This window comes from Haemaphysalis longicornis, unplaced genomic scaffold, assembly GCF_048455015.1.
Source record: "Haemaphysalis longicornis isolate Haplotype H1 unplaced genomic scaffold, Haemaphysalis longicornis Haplotype H1 scaffold_2, whole genome shotgun sequence".
Classification (NCBI taxonomy): Eukaryota; Metazoa; Arthropoda; class Arachnida; order Ixodida; family Ixodidae; genus Haemaphysalis; species Haemaphysalis longicornis.
This window is the reverse complement of record NW_027526295.1, coordinates 46,416,262-46,431,157: the sequence shown is the minus strand read 5'-3', so window position 1 is coordinate 46,431,157 and position 14,896 is coordinate 46,416,262. Positions and strand designations below refer to the sequence as shown.

The 14,896-nt window shown below is 43.9% G+C and overlaps 1 protein-coding gene across 1 annotated transcript; it reads left to right on the top strand.

Annotated features, from left to right (window-relative positions):
• Positions 1-2,635: 2,635 nt before the first annotated feature.
• Positions 2,636-14,287, top strand: LOC144167091 (uncharacterized). Its single transcript, XM_077696477.1, has 5 exons — positions 2,636-2,827; positions 6,233-6,384; positions 7,963-8,030; positions 11,029-11,115; positions 14,120-14,287. Exons 1-5 carry the CDS (start codon positions 2,711-2,713, stop codon positions 14,233-14,235), a joined length of 540 nt encoding a protein of 179 aa, XP_077552603.1. The 5' UTR covers positions 2,636-2,710; the 3' UTR covers positions 14,236-14,287.
• The last annotated feature ends 609 nt before the right edge of the window (positions 14,288-14,896 follow it).

The following is a 14,896-nucleotide window of genomic DNA, read 5'->3' as shown; positions in this document are numbered from 1 at the left end:
ATGCTTCCGTTTTGCATGGCCGAAGTCAAGGCCTAGCTCCTTGCAAATTTCGGTGAGTTCATTCACTTTAAGGTCCTCCATTGTTTGCACTAGCCTCTTGCGGCTAGCCCCCGTTAGAATTCTCTTGCGGTTCTTATACTATCTAGCTATACTATTAAGGTACCCACATGCAATTTTGCTACGCTGCTTTGTTTTTACCCTAGGCACCAGCTCTTGCGTCAACACACTTTCCCTAGGCTTGAAACAATCAAAGCTTTTACAGTGCTTCACACAGATCTTCTCTAAACTACCATAACCTGTGCAGTCTGGTGAACTGAGAGAAAACGTTGAGCGCTTACCACACTTGGTAGCAGCCGTTGCCGGTCTATCCCGGAGCTTTCATCCCTGTTGGGAATCAGCAATCCCAGCGGTGTCACCGATGTTGGGAAACAGCCATCCCGACGCTGTCACCACTGTTGGGACTGGGCAATCTCACCGCAGCCACTACTGTTCGGACTGGCCATCCCGGCGCAGTCACCGGTGTAGCGCCGTTGCCGTGCTCCGTCCGCTATCGACGCGGCGCAGAGCAGAGAGATGAAGTTCTCTAGCCGACAAAACGTTCAAGAAAGATTTCTTTACAATATACCCAAGGGTAACAACAGCGTTACATGGCTGGCACAAAGGCAACAGCACCTCTGCACTCGGTGCCCCCGAAGAGTGCCGCCGATAAGGGCCTCCGGGCGGGTTTTGATACCCCCGGAAATCCGTTGCGGCCACGAGAAGTTTGAATCGCGCCAATGAGGACTCTCGCTGGCCCGCGTTTGAAGTCCGACGAATGGATAAGAAGCGGTTGCTTCAGCCGCGCCGCCCCGACGGGGAATGGAAAGGCGACGCTGCCGCCGTCTCAGTGAAGCCGCCTCCAAGCAAGTAGCAGCATGTTATTTGCCGGTCGTTCACCCGATCCTTGATTCGGCCGAGCCGCGACGACGGGAAAACGATAGGTAACTCTGCGTTGATGCAAGTTTGGGACTGTCGGCCGCGGGCGGTTTGTTCTGGTTTGGTCGAGGCGCGAATTGGCTCCGCTGTCGGCGCGTCGCCTCATGCAACGAATTTGAGCCGGGCGCTCTGGCTCATCAGTCCGTACTGTGTTGGACAAGATTCACAATTTATCTGCGGCGATAGCCGGCGCATCTGTTACACAGACGTCTTCACAGGAGACACGTGGAATGGTTGGTGAGTCACACCGACGTCGCTCTATGGGATGGTGTGGCATTTGACGGCTCTTTATTGTATGGTGTCCACAATCCAGAGCGACTTCAGTGCAAACTCAGATATGCAAACTCGTCTGTGAGCCCAGGGTAGGTCTGCTTTAAGGTACAAATTTTCCGCACTCTTGTGATGGAGAAGGCGGGCGCTTTTCCCTAAAGATTCAAGGTAGAGAACATTGAATCTGTGTTGGATCAAGGCGTAGCACGTTGTGTTGTATGTGACCTGTAATTTCGGAAGCGCCCTTACAACAGCGCGGGTGTTCTGTTGTACGGCGCGGTAAATATACTGAAATGCCAAATAAAAAGTGCAGAAGATGATGCCTTGATCATTCTACTTTCTTCGCATCTACGCAACTAGGTCACAATACCATCCATAACTAAGATGTGTTTCCCAGGCCTTGGTGTCAGACCTGAAATATGTCTGTTCCGTGGCTATGCGTATTTGGCTGCGGGTGGTTGCAGTACCACGTTTTAGCATATAAGTTGTTATGACGGGCGCTTGAAAGCATGCAAGGGATATCAGGGAACAAGACTATGGTATTTGTTTGGACGTTTCGCTGGTTCGCGCGCCTCTGCTATTCGTAATTCTCCATCCTAATTATTTCAAAGGTAACTATCCTTCAGTTTGCATCGGATATTGGTCATAACAATTTATTACCGTACTCCGACCCTGAGTACATTGATATTACCTCAAAGCTCTTGAATTTCACGAAATCTTTTAAAAGCTAGCATTTGTCTCCCGCAATGTTTTTTACCTCTTTTTCTTTAGTTATTGCTATTAAATGTATGTTTCCCGCTGGCCTTAGGGGCAGACGGTGACAGAAAATTCAATAGGGACTTTTAAAAATACAAAGCACCGCCAAGCACACGCGGTGCTGTGATTTTTTTTTAAATCAATACAGTTATATATGCATTAGGTATACTTCAGGTTGTGTCGTTTTCTTGTCGGAAAGCTGAAGTGGTAAATTATTTAGATTTATTCCACACGTACTTGCTATTAAAGATAGTACTCATCGTTGAATACGTGTCCCACATCTTGCAAGGAAAATATAAAATGATTTCAGAGGTACATGTATCCTCGTCTACTCTCTGACTATGTCTACGCGTTGTTGAAAAGAGTATGCGTTACAAAGGCCTCCAATTTCTGTTATGGCAACGAAAGTGTGCACTGCAATCACCATTATCGTTTCCACGTCCAGCAAGACCAATTGGAAGGTAATATCTGTGTTCTGTACGTCAGTAGAGAGGCCGCAAATGCATCCGGAGCGTAGTTATTCCCCAGAATTTGAAGCAACGATAATGTTCCGGTTATGTTCGCGCCTGGTGTGAGAAAAAAGGTTGGTAAGTCCATTTATGCCGGTTGTACATACCCTACAGTGATCAGCATTTGTTTGCTGTTTGTTTCTGAGCAGCCCAGCCTGCAGTCTTGTAAAAGTTTGAGTGCCATCAGCACATCGTTAATCATGATATTTGTAGTTAGCGCAGTTTGCTACGTAATACCATGGCTATCCTTCTGCGTGAGAACCACTCCTGTTATTCCAGTTCCTGATTACTACCACGTACCTGTTGACGGATTCAAGGTATGGCCCAGATGCGAAAGTTTCATGAAACCATGATAACACTCCCCGGTCGAATATGTTTAGTGTACTTTGTCCCTGCGCTTCGTAAGGGAAGAAGAAAGACATAAGGGCTTTTTCTTGGAAGTAAGAGACTGCACTGTTCAACATGGTTTCCGCTTTTGTTCGACGGTAAACTATATTTCGTATGGTAAAGAGCTCTCAATATCCTGTCTCCCACCAGTTCAATTTTTACACACCGCAGAAAAGTCTGACATAGTGCGAAGAGTTACCGACTACAAGGTTATTGATGGCACTACACTGTATAGGGTAAAATAAACAAGGAGAAGCTATAGAAACTACCTACTCGAACTGCAAGTAAAGAACGTACCACCGGACATATCGTTTGTTCTATTGCGCAAATAATTGCGAACATTAGGCGCTTGTTTTCGAATTTAAATTACAAAGGACCGTGTTAAGGGCCAAGCAATTCGGGTACGTCAGTAGACGGGACTTTTTTGGAACTCGCTTGCTCAACAGAGTGTCTCCTCTAGCCCAGAATCAACATAAAATTATGCCACCCAGGAGGTGAAGTACGTTTGAAAACTATATATTGGTACTGCATAGGCAAAGTGATTGGGGAAATACCCTACAGGAAAGTTGAAATTCTTCAACGATTGAGCAGTTACCGAAACTTTTCATTCTAGCTCCTGAGGACGTTGGGTCTGTTTTAAAAATTGTGCTCGTCTTAGCATAGCTAAAACAACGAGCAACTTCATGAGAAACTTCACTTTACATCATTTCGAAATACAGGCCGCTACACAGCGCCGCATAGAAAATAGATTTTTAAAAGCCGTTAATAACAGCTTGTGTATATGATTTCTGATTGTGATCCCTGATACAGAGCCGCACACATACTGACGCGAAGTAGTTTTCGTTGTATTGCGCAACACAAAAACATTGTAGAATATAAATGGCTGGTGTGAGCATATAATTTTCGGGGTTGTGTTTTTCGTAGGCTACAAAAGAAAACCGTATTAGCAGCTTTCTGAATACAAAAGTGTGGCTGAATAACAGAGCCGCCAGAAGGCACTATTTCCCCTTCCTGATGTAGACCACGTCTTTTCTGTTGACATATTTTATTCTGTTTCACATCTGGCGTTAACGGGGTGTGCATAGACTGGTTTAAAGACAACAAAAACAAGTTAAATTTCTGAAAAGACTACAGTTTGGGAGTAGCATTGTTCATGGGCAATATTTGTTTTATGTCCGTCAGCTTTTTTTTTATCTGGAAGCAAAACGTGCTGTGACAATACCCGGCCGTCTGCTAAGGCTCTAGATTCCCACTTTTTCTTAGCGACCTTTCGGTAGAACAATTCAAAGTTAGACAACAAAAATTACTTGCAGGCGAGGTATATATTATTATGTTGTGTCTATTCAGCTTTTGTTTCATTTGGAAGCAAAAAGTGCTTTGACAATACCCGGCTATCTGCTATGGTGGCTTCAGATTCGCACTTGTTCTCAGCGGCGTTTCGGTAGAAAACTTCAAAATATGACCACAAAAAATACTTGCAGGAGAAGTATTCGGTGTTAGAAGATACTTGGATGATCACTTGTTTGTCCTACCACGTAATGAACTGTCATAGAACGTTTAAGCTGCCGTGGAGACGTTTTAAAATACCAAAACTAGAATAAATATCACCAGAGAGCTTGCTGCAGAGGTCACACCGCTAAAAAGCGCATAAACCGACAACCGACAAAAAAAGAGACCCGCAAAAGCACTGACTCCAACTACCTGCAATTAGAACGACACGCACCTTAATATGCATTAATAAAAAAAGGATAAGTCATGTCAAATCCCCTATCGCCATTTCACAAACCTTTGGTTAAAATTGCTTGAACCAAACAAAACAGTTATGGGAATGGCAGACACGCGGCACGTATTTAGTGAGCTCAGAATATAGGAGGTCCTAAATAACTTGTCTTTTCTTGTTTTAGTACAACGAAAGGCGACTTTATCTATTCTTCGTCTTGCTTTGCTATTTCAGCTGACTGGATGGTATCGTGTATTATTTCATAATTACGAGTGAAAATCATGACACACTTCTTAAATAAAAGGTGGCAGCCCTTATAGGCGCATGTCCGACAATGCAAGCTTAGAAGCCTTTCCAGACCACTCTCAAATTAGTGTCGCGTTCCCGCAACCTGCTGTTAAACCAGCGGCCCGTTTGCCCTACGCAGTTCTCAACACCCGACAGGAAAATCTTCTATATTACCCCTTCAGCACATTCAACATATCTTGTGTTCTGTTTTACCGGGCAAAGGGTTCCCCTTTAGAGGTGGGCCTATTTATATTCTCCGCGCGATAGCCCTATGAATAACCAACAAGCCGGAACCCTTCGACTTCAATTCTTATACGAAAGTCAGCTTAAATTTCCTAAACATACAGATAACTGCCGGCACAGACAACTGCCAGCAAAATACAACTGCCGGCAAAGGCCGACCACCCTCAGCAACTGTGCTGCCACGCGAGAATTTATATTGTGTACCGAAGTTCCCTGTGTTGTGGGAAGATCTACGTGCCGCAGATGGGGTGCTGCTTCAGTATGCGTTTAACACAGCAGAGATTGACCAAAAACTTGTACGCATACAAATTTTCCTGGTTGTACAAAGCGAGTGGATGCGGGCCCCCACTCGTGCTAAACTTTTCTGCTGTGAGAAAAAACGTATTTCTCTACCTGATCCGTACAATAGAGTGGTAAACGTTTTGTGTATCAAAAACGGCTCACTCGATCGCTGGGTATTTACCCGCAAGATGCCCGATTAGTTGGCACTGTTGTACACAGTGGCGTTAGTTATTTTGGCGTTTGTTATTTCGTAAATATTAGGCCACCGCACAGTTTTTAACTTTTGCATGTTCTATATCCGTTTCTGTTATTCACGAGTGCAATTCAAATCAAGGTTTTATGATTCAAAAACGCCGGCATGATGCAAGTTTCGCTAATGCGTATTTCAAAAAAAATTTGTTGCTGTACTTAAGGAAAAGGAGATAAGCCAGAAATAAAATATTAATTTTAGATTGTATAGGACCCCCCCCGTAGACAGTGCTTTCAAGGCCAAGTACATTTGCGAATGCCCTATTTTCTTTGAGATACGAATGCATATGTGTGTTGTGTTGCCCAAATTCAAAGAATAAAGAGATCTAAGTGGGGATGAAAACTAACCAGAAGACACTTAGAGTTCTCCAATTGAACGTTCGTGCTTTCGCAATCAGTGCATAAAGACCGCTTCGGTGTCTTCATAGATATTTTGCACGACCTGACTGCGCTAAAATTTCGTGTCCCATATTTTTACTCAAAATAAATAAGAAGCATAGTTATTGCGTCTATACAATTTATGCACAAAAAGTACTTAATTATTTCCACGCAGGCAATGGGCAGGCTTCCAGAGGCTGTAGCGGCCTACACGTCGAGCGACTGTCCGTCATATATGTGTCTCAATGCTACGCGAACTCGGTACGATGAGGAGACTAGAGAAGTGTCTTACATGTGGAACTTCGTGGGTCCCAACAGCACAATGACGTGAGTCAATAAAACACGTTGCCGTTTAAAGCATTTGGTGTGTGGAGCTGTTGGGCCCCAGATACTATATTGTTTTAAGAGCCTGGAACAACCCTGCTTACGTACAAAAAGGAGCGGGTCGAATGGTGGCGCCGCTAAAGACACTACCGGCCCGGTACATAGACGGCGGGTAACAAGCTTTGGGTTCATTGATCTCCATCAGCTACTCCAATATATAAGTATTTTATTTCGTGGTGGCTGCTAAGTACCTCGACGGAAGGCACTAGAAGAATGCAGTAAAGTTGCGCAGTGGTCAAGAAACCATGACTATTTAGTTATTCCGGATGTTAATAAAGACTGCCCTACACACTCCTAGCTCCTGCGGCATTTCAATTGTGGTAGCGATTGTCTTGTATAATCGTATAGTTATCGATTAAGAAAAAGAATGCTTTTGGTACCGCCGAAAATTATCGTGTTGAAGAGTAACTCCACGCAAAAAACATTAAAATAGAAACCTTCGCCTACCTTTGTAATATTTCGGGTGCATATTTTGGGTCTGGCTAAGGAGGTAAATTGCACATGCGTCAGGGACCCATCGTACAAACATTTGGTTTTTGGATTCAGTTTCATAAAATCTACTTTCAAACATTTGACAGCTGGGTAAAATATGGATGCAGTAAAGCGCAGCTTTGTACGACTAATTGAAGGGAATTCTCGCGTTTTCGTGTACGAGGAAAACTTTTTCGACACAAAGCAAGTTCATGCGGAAAAAAGCGAGGTTGGAGAGGAGTTAAAACGGGAGGATTTTTTCTGGCTTTTAAGATGGCGTACCTGCACTCTAGTATGCATTGACGATGTCTGTGGGAGCGGTGCATCGAAGGGAGTGAAAAAGTCTCGCATCAGGGTGCTAACAGGGAGTTATCGCGCGAAGTACACCTGAAGCGATCACGTCGGGTAGGGTGGTGGCGGCGCTTGTGGTGGAGGATCAACTTAGTAAATGCAATGTCCGGGGGAGCTTCACAGACAGATAAGTATGCCACGCGTCAAACGTAAAACACCTGCAGTACGTTGATACATATTATCCCCAGGTGGTCAAAATTAATCCGGAGCCCTCCACTACGGCGCGCCTCATCGCCTGCGTTGCGTCGGCGCGTTAAACCCTACAATCAATCAATCAAATCACGTTGATACATATTACAATAACGATAAATTATTTCAGAGAGCGCAATAACATACATCAAATAAAAATACTTCCCTTCTGCTTCACTCCTAAATTAAAAGCATGCTCATAAAAAGACTGAACTCATAAATATGAGAAACACATGACCCCCTTTGTTTGCGATCTCCGTATGTGGCTCCTAGCCTAAATAAACGCAGATTACTTACATTTGATTGTAACACCCTTTAAAAGGTGCCTGTGAATCGGTAATATCTGAAACTTACTGTTCAAACACTTCTATTTACGTGCTGCGTTTGTGTGCCTTGCTCATGTTGGAAGATTTAGATCGAAAACTATAGCTGTGCCACGTCCTGTCATTTTTCAAGTGCAAGCTACCTTTTTGTGCCATCTCAATACAAATACTCCTTTCTTTCATGCAGAAGAAGCTCGTTGTTTGACATACATTACGGAAGGACGATAGACCAGACATGGTTTTACATCGATGGTGGTAAGTAAAAGTTCCATACATCCACAAAACTCTTTTTGCTGATGCGTATTGTAAAAGAAAATGCTTCTATAAATAGGATATGATCTACCTTAGCCTGGACTCCACTGCTTCAAAAGAACTCATGTGTGGGCTTCATGAACACATTATTTTTGAAACTGTGCTACACCTCCATTCTCTCTTTTACCCTCTCATAAGTTTGCCGCATGTCCTTCCCTTTAGAAATAAATGACTACTACAACAACAATTATAGCATACTAGCAGGAAGGGATAACACAGTGATAAACGTTCGAGCTGTAATAGTATAAAAACACCTTAACAACCAGGGATTTCCAAGACAAGTCCATCTTCCCATATGCCATCTTTTCTTGGCGACGCGGATGCATCGGTGTGCTGTGTCGTCATAACCAAAAGAAGCAATAGAGAGAGCTAGAGTATGATCAAAATAAAGGGAAAACACGTGGTGTTCTGTAAATGAACATTCATGTTTTAAAAATTATACATAAGAAGTGCTTAGGCATACCAAACCTTTTTTTTTTAGTTATTTACTTGGTACTTCCAAACACGGATGGCTGGCGGTGCCTAAGGTCGAATTGTTTCAATTGGGAGTTGTGTTTTGTATTCTTTCAAATTTTTAGTGTCGGCGTATGCACGTTGTCGACACAAACAACCTTCTCAGCGTTGGCAACGTGTTCAATACTTCAGGCCAAGTATATTTTTTCAGCAGCAGATTCTCCGAATATTTTCGTACAGCTGCGTGGACACCGCAGAAAACCTCAAGTGCCATAACAACCTCGCTTTGGCTGAGATCTTTGTCATCCCACGGAAGAGCTTTGGCGTACGAGCAACAAGAAGTGCACTACAACAAGGCCACCAAACAAACCCGCGTTCGTAATCCACCTTGACGTTCAGAAGGGTACTGCGATGCGTCTGTAGAAGTGACCTTAAGAAATGTATACATTTCGCCGGGATTATTGCTTGAATATTTTGATTGGTTCCTTACTTATATGTGTTTACTGCAATACGCAAGGCCAAACTCATCAACGAAACAGTTTGGCGAGGTAATGTTGTGTTTTAATAAAATGATTACAGTGCAGAAAAGAAGCAAAATATTTAAGGAAGTTCATACCTTCCTTACTTTCCCCCCTCTACACGAGTTTTTCACCGAGACGAAATTACTAAAGATGGAGTTGCTCCACATCATTATTTTCCTAAATGGCAGTATATAGCATCGGTGTTTCAAATTTTGTATTCTTATGTCAAAGGATTTAGGTGACGGGTTAGTGTGGTTCGTTCCGACTTGTTAAAATGAAGAAAACTTTAAACAGATTTTGCATTCCCGCTAAAAAATAGGACACCAAAATTTAGGACATTGACGGTAATACTAGTGATTTATTTACTTATTAAGACCTTGTGACAGACGATCAAATTCAAGAGCAGTAATTTAGAATTGTATATGGGGTTCGACGTCAGAATTACAGCTTTACAGCTCCCGTCCCTCTAAAGACTCAGGACAAATAAATTATTTCTGTCTTTCTTTCTTTCTAAAAAAATTGCGGTATTAACACTGACAATTCGGAATGGCGATCTTAACCGCGAGGAAAAAGTAGGGCACAAAATGTTTCTCAGCGGGTGCGCATTCGGTCATCGCCCTCATATAGTTAAGAGATGCCTACAGCGGAAGATCGAATAAAAGAATCAAATGAATCATCGTTTGTACTACCGGTATTTACTGAAACACATCAGTTTGAACAATAACCAAACACCTGTAGAGCACTTAGGACTCACCGAAGGGTCATAAAATTCAGAATGATAGCCGTGACGTTGAGATATTTTAGAAAAATTAAAGACCAGCCTCCTATCACTGGGGAGGCGGTTGGGGATAGGTATGTCATGCGGAGTCAGCCATCGCTGTAACAAAATGGTACCAGTAGGCCATCGCTGTAACACAAGGACACCGAAAGAAAGCGCTCGGACTACAGGAAGACACAGCTCTATGAAGGGACAGGATATAAAATGTTTGAAGAATACATGAAGCAGGGAAGGAGATTTGCAGTAAATGACCAATCAAGCAGTACACACACTATTATGTTCATATCCCTGATGATGATGATTATAAGCTTTGGGCCTCATATTGTGACCATCAACGTTGGCAAGGAAAGGCTGCCGACTGGCCGCAATGCTGACCCGAAGTGACATTGAAAATGTGCCTAAAAGTCGACCACGCTAATAATTTGACCAAACCAAATGAGACCTTTGAAAAGGCGACAGGAGCAAACAGAAGCCAAAATCAGAAGTTGATAGCACACTGTACGCTTGCATCAGGGCGCAAAAAAGGAAAATTTACACCCCCCCCATAATAGATTATTTACGTGCAAATCTAAATTCGTTAGTTTATTATAAAATAAAAATAAAAGTCATACCCTTCTAAAGTACGTGGATACCGTTGTTAACTAACCATCCTGCATCAACAGGCTCTATTGCCTGTATTAGGCAGCTTGAGAGGCCTAATTAAAGCTTTTTTATGGGAGGTGGCCATCAGTGCCATTTTTAAGGCGCTGTTCTAAATGCCACCTCATGCACGCCTTACCACCTGGCATCCCTGTACAAGGCAGACGATAAGGATGCGGTGGCTGTGTAGCATAGGGCTACTTGGCACATTAATCATTGCAGATGGACTGCAAAGTCCCCATTTACAACGGTATGCAGATCAGGCATGCAATTACCAGCGCGGATGCCTTATCCTATATTTTTCAGACAACATTACAACGCTTTGTTCATGTACGTAAGGAACCCATTACCAATGTGCTTAAAACATGCGTGTATTCAACAATGCAAATACTAGATATATCCACAGCTATGGAACATGCAGATGAACAATCCAATTCCTGCATCCTTACCACTCTACTAATCTGCGGAAATAAAGCAGTGGCTTACAGTATGAAAGACACGTTACACTGACATCTCGAAAACACACCTGTTAAAAACTGTCTTTTTTCAGATTCCTGTCGCAACTACACTGCTTACATGATGTACAGCGACTACCGGACATGCTTGGTTACCATATCTCCGTACTACCAGGACAACAGTAAGGGCAGTGCTCCTTGAACGTGGTCAATCATATCAGCAATCGGCTGCTTATTGCAATAAAGTGGGACGTAATTATATCGGTGAACACCTTGTAGACACGAGTTCTTCAGGGGAAGGTAAAAGATTATAGGGACAGGATATGGAATGTTGTAGCTCACTTGTGCATTGTTTGTGCGTAGTAAAATCAAACTTTAACTCGTTTACACAAGAATTCTTTGTTCTATTTTGCAGCAAATTTTGTTCTAAATCGCATCTTTTTATGACAAATCTTACTGAGTTTTATTGTGCCCTTCCCCCATTGAATGATTTCGAGGGCAAATTAGATATAGACTACCGTGTTTCAGGCTACACAATCACTAGACACGCGTAACCTTTCCTCCTTTGGGGATGTCAGGCTATTTCTTCGAAACGTATTTATTTTCCCTGACATGTGTCCCAAATAGGATATAACCATGTTCCATATGCACCAGTTGCGTTAATAGTAAGTGCAGAGCACTTTAGGCGCTTGCCTTGTCGTCCTAGCTCGCTCCTTCGACCCAAGTATATAGAGCACAAATGCGGCGTCCCGGGGTAAAGCTGGTGTTCGCGGCGTACCCCAGAGGCTTCGAAAGCCAAGCGGTATATAGAGATGTGCGTTCGAAACTCGTGAAACGCTGGCGCTTGTCATACATCTCCCCGTTGTTTAGCGTAAAACAAACCATAGACACATTTAAAAAAATATATCCGCAATTAACTGGAAGCGCTCGCGTTCCTTTAAGTAAGGACGCCCGTTTGGTTGGTTTTTACGATAGTAAACGTAATATGTGGCAGTGCAACTCCCGCACGAGCGGGGAGAAAAGCACGAGGAGAACACAACTCCCGCTGGCGCAGCTTCAGACAAGGGGCGAGGCAGCACTGCGAAGGCGGAAAATTTGAAATGCTGTGAGCGGCAGCAGTTAGCGGACAACGGCGCGGCGGCTCATTATGGCGAATCACTGCTCTGCACTTCAGAGAGCTTTCACATTAAGTGGAACGGCTTTAGTTTTGGGGGAGTTGATCTGGAGATAATGTTTTTATGCTACTTTGGGCTGGTTCTCGTCAAACTCCCTGAAAGGGTGTAATTTTACTGATTTTCATACAGCAATTTTAATGAAGGAAGCTGTTGGAGTAATTCGGTCAGGATTCTGTCCTCCACGGGAACGTTTACTCAACTGCAAGTCCGTGGTGCACATTGTAATTGCGAAGTGCGACGAGTTCCATAGACGCGTTGAGTCCGCTGGCCTCCCGCAATTCTGCAAAGCGTCTGTTGAGAATTTTTTACAATTGCTCAGGATTTATCTTTACTCCTCTGTGGTGCATTTTAGTGAAGAGTACGTTGTTCAGAGAGATAGAACTTGTATTAGTTTGCGTATGGCAGCGAAGTTAACTGAACAGGCTTTAACGCATTTTGTTAACATATTGCCTCGTGCCTGGAGGCAGCAACAGTTGCCACCATGGTTCGATATGTCGATGATTATCTTGTTATTATAAAAAGAGTGGAAGCTTACAAAAGACCCCGTGCTCTCGACTGTCTTCTTTAAGTTTTTAGAATCAGTGCTCAAGGACTTCGGTTCATGCACGAAATGCAAGAAAATTGCTGTCGGCAGTACCTTGACATGTGCATATACATGAAACGCATGCTGGAGGTATATTCTGCGATCACATAAAAGAACATTTGGGGGTTCAATTTGGCCCGCCCAAAATTATAAAAATTAGAATAGCACAACAGTGCGTGTAGCTTGCTCTATAGATAAGTCGCGTGAAGTGCATTTCGGCCCTAGCGCCACGACACCAGTCCCCGCTGAAAGAGGAGGTTTTGCCGGGGAAACCATTGAGTTCGGCGGAGAGCCTTGTTCCTGAAATAAAAGCGGGATAAATCTTTCTGACAAAAGTGAGCAATCTGAAAAATACGACCAGTGATGGTAATTTACCTCCATTAGCTCCCGGATTGCCTGAAAAAAATTACTGCCACCTCCCCTCGCGGGAACCCCTGTGTAGATGCGACGCATAGGGGGTTCCGTTGTTGTTTCTGTTAGGTTGATTCTCCCATCGCGTGAAACGTGCCGCGAACCCCATGCCGCGGCTATGACGCAACGTGGCGCGGCTATGACGCAACACAACCCAACACAATCCACTTTAATGCAATCCAATCCAAATCCAATCAAATCCAATCCAAGCCAAGCCAAGCCAATCCAATCTAATCCAATCCAATGCCCCTCGCGAGAGAGTGTTCGGTATCGGAGAGGAGAGGGGCTGAGTGGCGGAGAGCGCAGCTCGCGCGGCGAGGAGAATGGGGGAGGGGTGTGGACGGACGACAACCACGCTGTATGGAGGGACAAGGCGAGTGAATGAGATGCAGTCGCATCTAAAAGATGGCGGGGAAAAGTGGAGTGTCTGTTGTGTTGTGGCTTCGCACAACGTGGGTCAAATACATTAGCTATTAAACAAAAGGAGCTGAGGTTCAATATTGAATGTGAGTATGGTCGGTTATGTAATAGAGGATTCTAATGAATTCCCCTCGGTGCGAACGTGCTCCAACCTCAGGGTGCACTGACCTCGCTTTGTCGGCACGCGAGCGCAAGCGTGTCCAGTTTCCTTTTAAAATTCGGGGCGGTGGTGTACGGTGGCACCGCCCTTTCTTGCCGGCCTTCAGTGTGGTTTCATGTCTAGATGATTGCGGCCTCTCGGGAAGGCAGCCCCTAAGTCAAGGCAAATTGCCGTCATCCATTTTGAATTTCACTTCTCTTTTATCGTCATAACAGGCTAACCGCGTTTTTTACGGGGATTCCAGATTTGCTTGCCCTCCAACCTCACAGATTGAAATGACTCATAATAAATTTTTTGTTCCACTGTCAGATGTATATAAAACATTGAGTTGGGTGTGATTGTTGCCCTTACCCTGAAAAGCACAAAAAAGATGAACTATCATTCAATAAATGGTATTTCTTGCCGAGCGATAATCCTGTCTTTATGTTATATTGCAGTGTGTATGCTGTGGGTGGCGACGTGGGCGGTGGAAAACATTCCTAAGCGCTGCATGGACGCCTTTCGTGTAACATGCGGCGAAGGATATCTCGACTTCTCCAAGGAGCTCTGCTAGGCGACCTGGCACAAAATTTAACCGCTGGAGACACAGCACCAAACCATAGCTCCAGTGCAGCTTTCAGTTCTTTTGGGTGTAGTACCTTGAATTGTTATGTTTATCAGATGTAACTTCAGAAAATTTTTTTTGTGCGGCAGTTGCTATTGCATGAAAGTGTTTTAAATAAAAGTGCCTTTGATAAACATGAACTTTTCGATCATGCGGCGGTTGTAGTCAAACGATATAGTACGTGTTCGTTCGTAATTCTAGTGGAGTGTGTATCATTGTTTTTCTTTTCAGGACACTTGTACAAGGGTATCACAAAAGTTGCTTTGTAATAGAGAACACAATACCATTAAAAGAAGAATCCATGTAATTTTACGCAGCGAAAGCATGATTTACGAAACCTCCTGCATTATCCGCTTTTCTAATTCATAAATAAGATTCTGAGGGCGAGGTCTTTTAACATAGACACTCCGCCACGACAGAGTAACCACTTTCAGATGCGAAGCATCTTATGGTCGAGGCTGTTCCGTCCGCCGTTGTGTGGGTGCCGTTGCGCGGCGTCCTCACCCTCACTGCGAGTGCCTGGCCAGGTACCGCTGATGATGATTGTGGAAGGATGCCCCTAGTGATTGGCCAACCAAAGAATCCATTACGAGATAGCTTCGCGCTCAAC

Coding starts and splice junctions, on each gene's coding strand:
- LOC144167091 (XM_077696477.1), top strand. CDS start 2,711: ATGATATTTGTAGTTAGCGCAGTTTGCTACGTAATACCATGGCTATCC. Junction 6,385..7,962: donor GGTCCCAACAGCACAATGAC/GTGAGTCAATAA, acceptor TCTTTCATGCAG/AAGAAGCTCGTTGTTTGACA. Junction 11,116..14,119: donor TCCGTACTACCAGGACAACA/GTAAGGGCAGTG, acceptor GTTATATTGCAG/TGTGTATGCTGTGGGTGGCG.